Here is a 14,571-nt window from a genome sequence, read left to right on the forward strand (position 1 = left end):
CCGTGTAGCCTGAACAGGCTGTTGGGACAAGTGCTGTTAGCGAGCAGCACCGATGAGTGCCGGCACGGCACACGAGGGGGTGGGGGGCTAGTACCACGCCCGGCCGCCTTTGTCTCCCGCGTGGTGATGTTTACACACCGCACCAGGTACTCATTTGAGACTGAATCGACCTAGGGGAGGCCCAGGACCGATACTCGTCACCGGTGTTGGCCGCGAGCATCCAGCGAGCTCATCACTACGCTGCCGCCCACACGCAAAGACAGAAACACAAAGACCGTCTCAGCAGCGCCTTTGCGGAGAAACCCCTCGCCTCCACGAGCCTCACGAGGCCGAATGGATTTACCTGGGAGAGCACAGGTGTGACGACAGGGTGTGAGCACAGGTGTGACGGGGTGTGAGCACAGGTGTAACAGGGTGTGTGTGTACAGGTGTGACGAGGGTGTGTGTACAGGTGTGACGAGGGTGTGTGTGTAGAGGTGTGAAGAGAGTGTGTGTGTAGACAGGTGTGACGAGGGTGTGTGTGTACAGGTGTGAAGAGTGTGTGTACACAGGTGTGACGAGGGGGTGTGTAGACAGGTGTGACAACAGGGTGTGAGCACAGGTGTGACGAGGGTGTGTCTACAGGTGTGACAAGAGGTGTGTACAGGTGTATGGGTGTGCACAGGTGTGACGAAAGGGTGTGTGTACACAGGTGTGACGAAGGTGTGCACAGGTGTGACGAGAGGGTATGTACAGGTGTGAAGAGGGTGTGCACAGGTGTATGGGTGTGTGTACAGGTGTGTACAGGTGCGTGTGAGAGAGTGTGGGGAGCGTTGGTGCAGTGGTTAATAAGAACTGCGCTACTAACCCGGCAACCCAAGTTAGATTCCCGCTCACGGCCAATATTAGTGACCGGTCTTGGGCCTCCCCTAGGTCGACTCAGCCATAAATAAGTACCTGGTGCGGTGTGTAATACTTCAGCGCTCGGGAGTTAAAGGCGGCCCGGCCGTCGTTCTGGCAAATGCAGGTGCTATTCGCTCACAGCACTTGCCCCATCACCGCGAGGCGTTTAACGTCCGTCCACTCCATGCATCCGCATCACCACCCGCTGTGTGAAAGCGCCTTTCAAGTCCGCGTGGAGATTGAGACTCCAGCGAGACGATAACCCCCCCCACACGCCCCCCCGCCACATCGACCCACTCCCCGCACCATCACGAGAATCCACAACACTTCTTCTCTATACGCTTGGACTGTAGATTGGTCTGCGAGTGGAAATGTCCATAATGCAGGATTTTTGGGTTTTTTTACGCGATCTAACCCAAAAAAAACTCTTATGGGGGTGGGTAATTGTTATTGTAATTGTGTATCTGTGTGATTGTTTATGTAATTGTGTAGCTGTGTAATTGTGTATCTGTGATTGTCCGAGTGGACATTAAATCCCTTGGGCATTTCGTTTCATGAATAAAACAAGTCCATTGTCTTTTATTTGAATGCGAAACTATAAGATATATACACTTGCGTGTTACCTGTTGACATGAACTCGAGTACACAGACACACGCGTGTGCACACACACACAGACACACGTGTGTGTGTGTACAGACACAGACACGCGTGTGTACCACACACACAGACGCGTGTGTGCACACACACACAGACACGCGTGTGTGCACACACACGTGTGTGTGTACAGACACAGACACGCGTGTGTACACACACACACAGACGCGTGTGTGCACGCGACTCTTCCCAGTCAGCGATCCGATTCTTCGCCGTTCCGTGGAGATTCTCACGCCCACCCACAACTCCCCCGTGGAACCGCGCGAGTTCCCATCGACTGCTCTCTCCAGGCAGCCGCACACTGCGTGCCACGCGACCTCGACAGACACTCGGGGCGCGACGACCGTGGTACCACCACCACCACGGTGTCGTGGTGGTGTCACCACGGTGTCGTGGTGGTGTCACCACGGTGTCGCACCAGAGGGGTCCGATATGCAATTCGGTTGCACGCAACCGAACCGTGCGCACTGTACGTTGACGTCTATGCGACCAGTTGCACAGCCCGTTAAGAGTAGTCACCCGCAACTCGGATGCTGGAAACCGAGTGTGTCGACGTCACCGCAAGCAGTTGCAGGCGACCTCGGGAGCGACGGGGTCCCTCGTGCGCTGCCAAGCCGCGTCCTCCCTGCCAACGCCCCACTCAGCCCATCACACTCGCTCAGGGTCTGTAAACCTCCTACTACATTGCCAGAGCTCCAGCAGTGACGGTCCCGTGGATTATACTGGTCCTCACCATGGGAATGTGGAATTTCCGCCAAGAGATGAGAAGAGAGGACTGGGTTTATGACCCCAGAGCTTCTAATTTTTGGTCCTAGCCCATGGACTGCGGCGACACGCCGGGAGGGGGGGGGGGGGCTCGGGGTGCCTGGCCCAGCCAGGCCGAGTGACCCCTCGGCGGCGTGACGAGGTGGGCGAGAGCGGCGTGGGGAGGCCTTCGTCCAGCAGTGGAGAGGCCGTGGTTGTGCGGCGACTATTTTAGATGCGTCGACTGCTGGTGCCGGGCGGTCAGTTGCCTCGCACGGTAAATCTCACGACCAGGAACCCGACGCCCAACTCGGCGCGGTGACAGAATCAAGAACCCTGACCGCATGCCGACAACGTCACTAAAACACCGTCAATGTGGAACAATCAAATTAATAACCACGCGCGGTCAGAATCCCGAATGGTCTCACGGTGCCACCACCTGGAAGGCGCCGGCTGAGACCCCCACCACATTTGTGCCGGGTGCCAATAAAGTTACACAGAGCTGGTGACAAAGACTGTTGGGGCAAGTGCCTTCACCGAGCGCCTACGAAGGCCGGCACAGCGCAAGAGGGTGCGGGGCGTGGTCTGCACTACGCCCAGCCGCCTTTATCTCCCCGATGCTGATGCGCACGCACAGCCCACCTACTGGGGTATAAGATGGACCTCCAACCTTTGAAGTGCGAGGGGGGAATGTGAGATGCGTTACCATCCGGAGAATACGCTGCGGCGACGACAGAATCTCTCTCTCTTCACCCGCGGAGATTGGTGGGGGGAGGAGCGGCGCTGTGGCCATGTCTTAGTCGCGGCTCCGGCTGCCCCAGCTATTACTGCTGTGCTGCTGCTGGTGCTGGTGGTGCTGGTGGTGGTGGTGCGCTTTAACCATACAATACTACGCGCCGTCTGCTTTACAGACGACATTTACAGATCCCGTGACGTCGTTGGTAAGAGTGGGCTATTGTTTGCCTGCGTCATGGACTACATTTACAAATTACTCAATCAGGATAACACAGCAGCAGCAGCATCACCCCCCTGCTGTGGAGCCAGCGCAGGCTGCGCCTCGCGTGGAACACAGCGGCGCCTTGCTGCGCTACGATCGGCGCGCGCCATGAGAACGATGGCGCCCGTAGGAAACCAGCTCAACGGACTGGCTCTAGTTCTAGATTTGGCTCTCGCAATCTCAGTCACCGCAGCCACACGGCCAGCGAGGGAGCCTCACCGAGACGACTCGGGCTCAGGAAGGCCCTGCCAAATTTCTAAAGTAGGAGGGCGATGTTGCTACTGTGTGTGATCCCAATTGAGTAATTTGCCGGCAGTTCTTCAGCATTGGGGTGTTTGGCCAATGCCGATTACACTGCATGGGTTTTATTAGCCATGAGATGAAGCTGGTCGTAACCCAACTCTACTCCCACCAATCCTACCGATGCCCCCCCCCCCCCCCCCCCCCCCCCCGAGTGGAGTCTAGTGGATGGCGCACACAGAGCTCTTGGGCTGGCTCACGGCCCGCACGGGGGAGTCCGGGGCGCTTTTGATGATGTCGGCTTTCACCACTCGCTGTGAACAAACAGAGAAACAGCGTTGAGAATGATTCACCGTCATAAGTCATCATTATCACAATTTTGAACATCGTCATAATCATTGCCGTAAAATCATTTTCATGACATCATCTAAATCACCAGTCTTCATTACTGTTGTCATCATTATCACAATCGTCACCCCCATCATCATCAATGTCACCGTCGCCTAATCTTCATCATAACCACGGACATTGTCATTATCATCACAATCATCGTCACTACCACCATCACTGTCATCGTCACTACCACCACCATCATACGACTAGCACGGTTGGCTACATACGGTGCGAATGAAGTTCAACATACATACATACATACACACACTACACACACACATCATCGTTGCTGCAATAGCAGCGGCTGTGGTGTGCGCGTGTGGGTGTGTGGCCCATACGTGAGCGAGCGAGCGAGCGAGCGAGTTTGTTCGTCACTGCACACTGCACACGGAGCTCTTGTCGCAGCGCGCCGCCGCCGCCGCGCGGTACTCGCGCAGCCCCGACGCCTCCCGGTAGTCGACCAATTCGGCTTTCAGTACACCCTGGGGGGCCGGGGGGGCCGGCAGGGGCCGGGGAGGACGATGGGATGTGGCGGGCGTGGTGCCGGGTGGTTAATGTGGTGGATGGTGACGAGCGGGGGGGTGAGGCGCGGTCGGGATGGGAGTGGCAGTTGTCAAGCCAGGCGCCATGCGTTCGGGTTGGGGTCACGGTAAGGGAGAGAGTTACAGTGAGGGTCACGGCGAAGGTCACGGTGAGGGTTATGGCGAGGGTGAGATCGACAGACGCGGAATAGCGGTTGCGTTGGCGAGGTGAGCAGCAGGCGGCAGCGTGTGAATGAGAGGAGCAGGTGGAGGAGTTTGGTGGAGTGGAGGGGGATTCAGGTGGTCGACCCGCTGCGGCTCGAGCGGTGGAATGGGGAATGGGTGCAGGATCCACGCCGCGAGGAGGGAAGCGCGTCGTCACGAGCAGCAAGCGCGTGTGGCAGGGAGCAGAGGTGAAGGGTGGCAGGGTTGCGATGGAACGAGGAGAGAGAGGAGGTCGAAATGAAAGAGGGCAGCAGAGACAGACGGGGAGGGGCGGCCAGGAAAGAGTTGAGACATTTAATCTCAAGAACAAAACGACGAGCATCACAGCGGGCGAACAAAACGGCTCGCAAAGCAAAGCGAGCCGTTTAATGCGTGAGTGGGTGAGAGGGTTTGCGAGTGGGTGAGCGAGTGAGTGGGTAAGTGTGTGAGTGGGTGAGTGAGTGGGTGAGAGGGTTTGCGAGTGGGTGAGCGAGTGAGTGGGTAAGTGTGTGAGTGAGTGGGGAGTGCGTGAATGATTGGGCGCTTAAGTACACGAGCGAGTGTGTGAGTGAGTAGTTGAGTGCGTGAGCCGGTAAGTGCATGAGTGGGTGAGTGAGTGAGTGCATGAGTGAGTGCATGAGCGGGTGAGTGCTTGAGCGGGTGAGTGGGTAAGTGTGTGAGTGGGTGAGTGAGCGGGTGAGTGCGTGAGTGGGTAAGTGTGTGAGTGGGTGAGTGAGCGGGTGAGTGCGTGAGTGGGTAAGTGCGTGAGTGGGTGAGTGAGCGGGTGAGTGCATGTGTGGGTGAGTGAGCGGGTGAGTGAGTGGGTAAGTGCATGAGCGGGTGAGTGGGTGAGTGCGTCAGTGGGTGAGTGAGCGGGTGAGTGTGTGAGCGGGTGAGTGCGTGAGTGAGCGGGTGAGTGTGTGTGGGTGAGTGAGCGGGTGAGTGCGTGTGTGAGTGCGTGAGCGGGTGAGTGCTTCAGCGGGTGCGTGTGTGAGTGGGTGAGTGCGTTAGCGAGTGAGTGTGTGAGTGCGTGAGTGAGCGGGTGAATGTGTGAGTGGGTAAGTGCGTTAGCGAGTGTGTGAGTGGGTGAGTGTGTGTGAGTGGGTGAGTGCGTTAGCGAGTGTGTGAGTGGGTAAGTGCGTTAGCGAGTGAGTGTGTGAGCGGGTGAGTGCTTTAGCGGGTGAGTGTGTGAGTGGGTGAGTGAGCGGGTGAGTGTGTGTGTGGGTGAGTGAGCGGGTGAGTGCGTGTGTGAGTGCGTGAGTGGGTGAGTGCTTCAGCGGGTGAGTGTGTGAGTGGGTGAGTGCGTTAGCGAGTGTGTGAGCGGGTGAATGTGTGAGCGGGTGAGTGTGTGAGTGTGTGAGTGGGTGAGTGGGTGAGTGTGTGAGTGGGTAAGTGCGTTAGCGAGTGTGTGTGTGGGTGAGTGAGTGGGTGAGTGCGTTAGCAAGTGTGTGAGTGAGCGGGTGAGTGGGTGAGTGTGTGAGTGAGTGTGTGAGTGGGTGAGTGCGTTAGCGAGTGTGTGAGTGAGCGGGTGAGTGAGTGAGTGGGTGAGTGTGTGAGTGAGTGTGTGAGTGTGTGAGTGTGTGAGTGAGTGTGTGAGTGAGTGTGTGAGTGAGTGTGTGAGTGTGCGTGTGAGTGTGCGAGTGGGTGAGTGAGTGTGTGAGTGGGTGAGTGAGTGTGTGAGTGGGTGAGTGAGTGTGTGAGTGAGTGTGTGAGTGGGTGAGTGAGCGGGTGAGTGAGCGGGTGAGTGTGTAAGTGCGTTAGCGAGTGTGAGTGTGTGTGTGAGTGTGTAAGTGTGTGAGTGTGTAAGTGTGTGAGTGTGTAAGTGTGTGAGTGTGTAAGTGCGTTAGCGAGTGTGGCAGTCCCGACTATGATGATTATGTGACTTCCCTTCCTCGTTGCTCAGTGGTGCGATGAACCATCGCGATTCAAGGTCATGATTCAATCCAGGATTTTATTTTACTTGCATTGTTTCTCATTTGCTGTCTAATTCGTATAGTTTCATTCAAACGCAATGTCGCATATAATTGTAATGTAATTTGCATAACTTAAAATATAATGAGTGCGATTTTTACAATCGCTGGCAATGATTGGTCGCCACGCACACAGTAATGGGCGCGTAGCGATCGGTGACCGGCTCGATTAAGGGCGCGTGAGTTCACAAGGCGGTCTGAAGGGCGGGCTAAGTCAAATGGTCGGGGTCACACAGGGTCATATGGGGTCGGACGGGGTCACCTGAGATTGTTCCATCTCCGCTTTGTTGAGTTTGATGCCGAGAGTGTCGGCCGCTACTCTCTGGAAACACACGGCCACCTGCAACCACAACCACATCGACCACGATGCATCAACTGCACTGGTACAACCAAAACACCACAACCACTTACACTCGCACCACCACAACCACCACAATCACAGCATCTTAACCACACCAGGCGACCGCTTCACACCACCAAAGCCGCCTCACTGCCCCACGGAACACAACAGCCACTGCCGTGCACCACTGAGTGGTGATGACTTCACTGCTGCGCTTGTGCCAGGCTCGGTGCACCTTGAGGCCACGTGAAGGCTCACGGACAGGAGCTCATAGGACAGACCCAGATGTCGTGGGCTGACTGACTGAGACATCTGGCAGATGCACCACCTGTGCTCCTCACTGTGTTACCTCACTCTAGTTTATCTGCCCGTCACGTCGCTCGTTGTTGTGAGCGTCGCTCCTCCGCTCTCCATTGTTGTTGGAGGGCGACTGTCTCCAGCTGCCCAGCAGCATCCTTCACGAGCCACTTCCCACGGAATGCACACACACACATGCGCGTATACGCACACACGCACGTACACACACACGCACGTACACACACACGAGCAAGCGAGCGAGACTCACCGAGTCCCCGGTTTTGGCTGACACGAAGTGGCTACTGAGGCCGTTCTCCTGGCAGAAGCGCGAGTGTTTGTCAGCCTTCACCGTGCGCATGTGCTCCAGGTCGACTGGGGGGGGGGCGGGGGCACGGGGTGGGAGGACAGGGCATGAGTGGCGTTGCGTCATGATGTTAATTGTCGTCTGCGCTCTGACGAGTTGTTAATTGATGAGTGCGTCTCTCATGCGATGTTGACAGACGCTCCTTCGTGGGACTGAGGTGATCGTCTCAATGAAGGGGTCTACTGGGAGAAACACTTCTGGTTAAATTGATTAAAACAAAGTCAGAGTGAGTTTCTGCTGCTCAAATGAGCATCGAGACATTGGTGCTCATCTCCTGTTCACAGCCCTTCAGAGCCAGAGGAGTAAATGTAATGGACGTTTAACTTCTTTCGCACCATACGCAGCCAACCTATAGCATGGGCAAGCCTATCCATAGGGTAACCACTTTTGATTTCTCCCCAAAGTAGTACAAAGAACGTTTTGACGACGTTCCGGTCCATGGAGCGATGCCGGTGACGTGGGCTCACGTGCAGACGGCGAGCTGGGACGTCGCATCGCACAATTGCGAGCGATGGCGGCGGTGTGGGGAGGCCTTAATCCAGCAGTGGACTGACCATGGCTGCTGATGACGATGAAGTTATAAGATGTTATTCCTATGGAAGGGTTCACAGTGAGGATGGGAGGAGAGGGTGGGTGCCACTGCCTGCCAAGCTGCCACTGGTTAGGCCTCTGCTCGTTCGTCGAGGTTGGCGTTAATAGCCCAGCGAGGGATGAGCAAGGCAGCGATTATTCATCGGATGTCGCCCATGATGATGGTGATGATGACAATATTGATCACTGTGGTAAAACTTCTGCGGTTGAGAGAGAAACATAATTGAAGAAAAGTTGGACTCCCTTGGAGTGCCGAGTGGACGGGCCCAGGCTGGTCCCCATGAGAGACTCACATGGAGACTCATGACGGCGGTCACAATGGTGGTGGTGGTGGTGATGATGATAATGCGATGTACCTGTGCATGTGTGTTCTTGTGCAGTGTATGTGTGTGTATTTGCCGTTATGTCCGCCAGCCTGCATGTGTCTGCCTATCATCTGTGTGTGTGTGAATATGTGAGTATTTGCCCATGTGTGCATGTGCCTGCGAGTGTTAATGTGGGTGCACACCCGTGCATGCGTGCGTGTTCTCTAAACCCTTGAGCTCAGGGTGGTGCTAAGTGGGTGACATAAATAAATAAGTGCGACTGTTTACGTGAACTCCGAACCCCGGCAAGTTTAAGGATAATCTCTCCGGGGCGGGGCAGGCGGGTGGGGGGTTTAGCGGGGAGGGGAGTGGGTGCCCTGACAGTCGTCGGGGGTTGAACAGGGGTCGTGGGGGTCCCCTCCAGACATCCGTCCCCCCTGCGTCCGATAAACCTTTCTCATCCCCACGGCTCACCGCTAACCCGAGCGCCGCCCACCGCCCGGACACAGCTTAGCACCCTGCCCCGTGGCTACGCCGTGTCAGGGTGGCCCCGTGGCTATGCCGCGTCAGGGTGGCCCCGTGGCTACGCCGTGTCAGGGTGGCCCCGGGGCTACGCCGCGTCAGGGTGGCCCCGGGGCTACGCCGCGTCAGGGTGGCCCCGGGGCTACGCCGCGTCAGGGTGGCCCCGGGGCTACGCCGCGTCAGGGTGGCCCCGGGGCTACGCCGCGTCAGGGTGGCCCCGGGGCTACGCCGCGTCAGGGTGGCCCCGGGGCTAAGCCGCGTCAGGGTGGCCCCGCGGCTACGCCGCGTCAGGGTGACCCCGGGGCTACGCCGCGTCAGGGTGGCGCCGTGGCTACGCCGCGTCAGGGTGGCCCCGGGGCTACGCCGCGTCAGGGTGGCCCCGGGGCTACGCCGCGTCAGGGTGGCCCCGGGGCTACGCCGCGTCAGGGTGGCCCCGTGGCTACGCCGCGTCAGGGTGGCCCCGGGGCTACGCCGCGTCAGGGTGGCCCCGTGGCTACGCCGCGTCAGGGTGGCCCCGGGGCTACGCCGCGTCAGGGTGGCCCCGGGGCTACGCCGCGTCAGGGTGGCCCCGGGGCTACGCCGCGTCAGGGTGGCCCCGTGGCTACGCCGCGTCAGGGTGGCCCCGGGGCTACGCCGTGTCAGGGTGGCCCCGGGGCTACGCCATGTCAGGGTGGCCTCGTGGCTTAGGGGTCAGAGCCGCCGAGCCAGCACTGAGCCAGCACTGAGCCAGCACTGAGCCGGCAGCGCCAAGGTCGTGGGGGGTTCAAGCCCCCCCCCTGGGTCGGCGCGTCTGTCTGTCTCTATCGAGGGGTTCATAATGGTCGTTTCAGAGACACTGAGCCGCCACCGCTGATATCCATGGGTGAGGATCTACCTGGGTTGTAGCTGATTAAACGGGGTTCACAGATGTGCCGAGTCGGTGGTCTCGGTGTACCGAGACGTGTATGCCTGGAGGCATCTTACTCGTACGAATCGCGTTAATAGGGGGTGTGGTTATGTTTCCCACGTTTCTGAGCCCGTGTGGGCCACGTGGCGGAGTGGAAGACAGAGTGTCTTTAGTAAAAGAGTTACAGACCATCCCGAGCGTTATCACCTCCGACTAGACAGGTTAGTAAGGTGTTGCGTAGGAAGACAGACAATGCTTCTGGTATCATTCTCAGTGTACACTACTGTCCCTTCTGTAACCCTCTTAGCGGGCAAGCCGGCACGGCGACACGAGGCGGTGGCGTGGCCGGCGCAGCGCCCAGCCACTGTTGTGTCCCCAGTGGCGATGTGTACACACGCCACCGTGCCCTCAGTTGCGAGGCCGAATCAACCTCGGGGAGGCCGAGGATCAGTTCGGATAATCACCACTGCGTTGGTCACGAGCGGAAATCGAACTCAGGTCGACGGGTTCGTGGCTCGGCGCGCCGCTCCCCACGGGCGCTCGCTCCCCTCGGTGCGGGGCTGCGGGTAACGCTCCCCTCGGTGCGGGGCTGCGGGTAACGCTCCCCTCGGTGCGGGGCTGCGGGTAACGCTCCCCTCGGTGCGGGGCTGCGGGTAACGCTCCCCTCGGTGCGGGGCTGCGGGTAACGCTCCCCTCGGTGCGGGGCTGCGGGTAACGCTCCCCTCGGTGCGGGGCTGCGGGTAACGCTCCCCTCGGTGCGGGGCTGCGGGTAACGCTCCCCTCGCCCGTGGGCAAATTACGGGCGGCGCGCCGCAGAACAGAGCTCACGCGTGCCGCCGCGCCGTCCAGGTGGCCCCGGCAAGAATTTTAATTTCTCCCTCGCCGCCAACGCCGCCGCCGCCGCCGCCGCCTCCACCCCATGCGCACGGGGAATGCGTTTTGGGTAAAACAGGCGCAACGGCCGGGCTGTGTTGAGCCGCACGATTTTCCTCTTTGGCACAAATCGCCAAATCGCCCTTGTTCTGGCAAATTGCTCAACAGCCGTTCCGAGACCGCCCGCCCGACAGACATGGACTGAGTAGGCTGCACTATTCACCAGCACGTACACCGCGGGGCCCTGGTAGCATACAGCGCCGTGTGTGCGGGACAGCGCTCGTGCTGGGGAAATAGTTAGGCCCAATCCCTTTGATTGGGGCAAAGGGGATCTGTGCCAATGTGTTTGTAAATTATTATATTTTAATAATAAAACGATGACCTCGACTGATAAAACGCCGCCGCACAGCATTCGAGGAGGAACCACAGACGAGTGGGAAAGTCGGCGACCAAGCGGCGAGCCGGTACCAAATTCATATCTCCCTGAGTTCTGTGATCCTCTGTATATTAAGGTGTTATCGACCAATTCATGAGAAGTGTTTTTAAATATTTTAAACGCATTTACTGAGCACAGGCCAAACACATCAAGCGGCCAGCAGCAAACAGCATGGTCAAAGTTGTAATGGAACAGAGTGAACACATTCCTTGAACAGAGCGAGGTTATTATGAGAGCTCAGGAGAGGAGACGGTGGGAGGAGGGAACTGCAAAGTGGAGCGGTGCGAGGGAAGAAGCACAAAGAGAAGTGAGGTGACCTGCAGTGTGGTGAGTGGGTGGGTGAGTGGGTGAGCAGGCGGGTTGGTGAGTGTCAGAGTAAATTAGTGAATGACTGAGTGAGTGAGTGGGGGGTTGGTGTGTTATTGTGACCTGCAGTGTGGTGGTTGGACACAGAGTGGATGAGGTTAAACAGTCAGTGTCTGGTCGACCGAGTCCTCAGCATGGGTGGAGGAATGAACGAGCGACGTTCACAGGAAGCGGTAAGCATGGTAGTAGTAGTAGTAGTAGCCGCGATAGTAGAACGATGAGGGGGCGACTGACCGCGGAAGGTGAGCGAGTGACTCGAGTGAATCGGTGAGTGCAGGATCGTGAATCACCACGACTGCTGCTTCACTCCACGTTCTACCCGGTGCAGAAGCGAGATCAGGACTGAGCGCTCCAGCGTCGTGACAATAATACCGAATACAACGTCGACTAAACACGCGCAAAGTGCTCGTGGAAACGTTGTCAAATCCGTGCCGCGTCTGTTTTCTGTGGGCGTCTCTGCACGGGAGAGGCAGAGCACTCGCGCATTTCGTAAAATTGCCACGTGGGATATTTTTTGCGCAAAAATTTTACATTAAGGGATTACGCGGAGAGACGCGGCCCGTCGGGCAAGGGACAGCTGTAATCATGTCGCAAATGCCGGGAGAGAAGATTGCCATGGTTTCCGCTTAACCGGGCCACCGCCTGCACAAAGACGCACACATGCAGCGTGGGGCCAGGCAAACAAGGCACCTTAACGACGCTGCCTCCCAGGTGAACGCTCTTAAACTGACACTCGCTCCCAGCGATCCACGAGTAGAGGTTTAGAAACAGACAAGCCAATTCAAGAGCCAGAAACGTAAGTGCGTAATCTGGGGTGGGTGGGTGAGCTGTCGGTGAAGGTGAGTGACCTGTTGGAGAGGGTGGGCGAGAGTGGGTTATGGGGGGTGAGCTATTAGTGAGCGAGCAGGCAAGCGAACAAGTCACCCATCGCACACCCTGCAACAGCTTGTTACAATTTGGATCAGAACCTCTTTGCCAAAGTGGCGGCAGCGGCGTCGGAGGAGGAGGCGGTGGAGGAAGCCGTGAGTGGCGGAGGCGGTGGGGGAAGCAGTGAAGACAGAGAAACTCCGGTTTCTTTCTCTCCTCGTCCGACGATCAAAGCCAAATGTTTCTTGTATATTTTTTTTCTCTCCTCTTATTAAAGTTATTTCATATCCACTCCAGCCACCCCATCCCACCCTCCCCCACAGCGGTCCCCCCGCCGCAGGCGATTAAAGACGCGGCTGCGTCTGTGGCATCGGCGATTGTTTGAAGGTGCTTTAAGGGATCACCCCAACAAGTACCCACACCTGTACTATTTGGGGCGCGTGTCTGGACAGGGATGAAGAGGAAGGTGGGGGGGGGGGTTTGAGGGTTGGTGGATCACGCACCGACGCGCCGCACGTGAGGTGCGATGTGACGACGACGACGACGAGGTGGCACGGGGGTGGTGGGGCGTCCCGATGTCCCGGCCGGAGCGCGCTCGACGCTCGATGCAGAGGTTTCGAGGTTCATATCCGGCAGGCCGCCCTAGTTATTACTGTGGTGGTGTTAACTGTAAAATACTGTGCGCCGTCCACTGTGCTCAGAGTGGGTAACTGCACGGTCCCATTACACCGCACACGACCCAACTGGGATTGTTGACTCACCTTATGCCGCACAGGGGCAGCTACCACTGGGGGTGCTCTTTGTGATGTTGGAGATTAGATGCGACGATGTAAGACGCTCGTCACGTTTAAAGAGCGCTCCGAGGCACCCCGGCGTGAGGAGGAGGGCGGCAGAAACAACTCCCTCTCGTTAGCAGCAGATTGAGAATGAACGGAGCGATAATCCTTCTCATACATTTAATATTTTACTCTCGTTGCAAGGTCTCACGTTCGTATAAACGATATTGTTACTCTTTCTGCGATGATGATGATTAAGTCGTGAACGATTGAGGCGTTGAAATAAAACAAATATTTCAACTTGGCCCGCTACCAAATTAGCACGGCGGCAATTCAGATGGAGAGAGAGCGGGAGGGGGGAATATAAATAAACGAGCTGGAGAGAGCGAGGGAGAGCGAGGGAGAGCGAGGGAGAGCGCGGTGGCGAGACGCTAAGTGGAGGTGACGCTAAACGGAGCTAAAGCCACGGCTCTGCGCGCCCTCTCGCTGTGACGATGAGCAGGGCGCCGGGCCTAAGTGGACGCGCTCTAAATCGGCAATCGTGCCGCGAAACTCCGGCTCCCCAAGGCCACCCGTCTCTCACCGGCGGCGGCACACGAGCCGGGATCTCACCACCGCTGTCATCATCGTCATCGTCGTTGTCGTCCCTTTGATCGCGTCATCGCCCGATCCGTATTGCACAAACACAACCCACCTCCTCTTCCTGTCTCGACTCCACCACCAACCACTACCATTCCTACCAGCACCACCAAATTCCACACTATCAGCACCACCATAACCCCCATCACAATCACCAATATCCTGACACCACCACCACCACCACCGTAACACGCACCACCACCATCAGCACCACCACCATCAGCACCACCACCATCAGCACCACCACCACCATCCACCTCTCAAACTCTCTCCTCCACCACCATTACCACCACTGGTTGTTTCACCACCAGCACCGCAACGGCCGCTTTCCCAGAAAACCTTCCAGGGAGAGTTAACGCCTCGGCGTGGTCGGTGGTGGGAGGACGGGAGGGAGTGGAGGAAGCAAACTCCCCCATCCCGACGTGACCCCGCGCGGCCCCCTTACAGCACCCCCCCCTCCGCCCCCTGGGGATGGGTGGGATTCTGGAGAGTGTCAGGGACTCGAAGGGGGGGGGGTGGTAGGGAGAGAGGAGAGGACGGGAAATGATGGGTGGCGGCGGCGGCGCGAAGTTTACGGGAAAATGCCGCGTGCCGTCCCAATTAATCGTCTACAAACGCATGGCCATGGAGACGCCTGCCCGGGGTTGTAGCACAGGCGGTAGGATGCTGTTGCTATCCACCACGGGCAGTGTCCACCACGGGC

At 57.8% G+C, this 14,571-nt stretch overlaps 1 protein-coding gene across 2 annotated transcripts in view; it reads right to left on the reverse strand.

Annotated features, from left to right (window-relative positions):
• Positions 1–3,711: 3,711 nt before the first annotated feature.
• The window catches only part of RAB28 (RAB28, member RAS oncogene family), a 28,538-nt gene continuing 17,678 nt past the window's right edge, over positions 3,712–14,571 (reverse strand). The window contains exons 5-8 of one of the 2 annotated variants that reach the window (XM_078855232.1): positions 7,512–7,615; positions 6,869–6,946; positions 4,250–4,393; positions 3,728–3,832 (exon numbers count right to left, since the gene is read on the reverse strand). In XM_078855232.1, the coding sequence (XP_078711358.1) occupies positions 4,283–4,393; positions 6,869–6,946; positions 7,512–7,615 (293 nt within the window). In that variant the 3' untranslated portion in view covers positions 3,728–3,832; positions 4,250–4,282. Of the gene's footprint in view, positions 3,833–4,249; positions 4,394–6,868; positions 6,947–7,511; positions 7,616–14,571 lie in introns of both variants that reach the window. The other variant, XM_078855233.1, reaches the window with a different exon arrangement.

Source organism: Lampetra fluviatilis, chromosome 4, assembly GCF_964198595.1.
Source record: "Lampetra fluviatilis chromosome 4, kcLamFluv1.1, whole genome shotgun sequence".
Classification (NCBI taxonomy): domain Eukaryota; kingdom Metazoa; phylum Chordata; class Hyperoartia; order Petromyzontiformes; family Petromyzontidae; genus Lampetra; species Lampetra fluviatilis.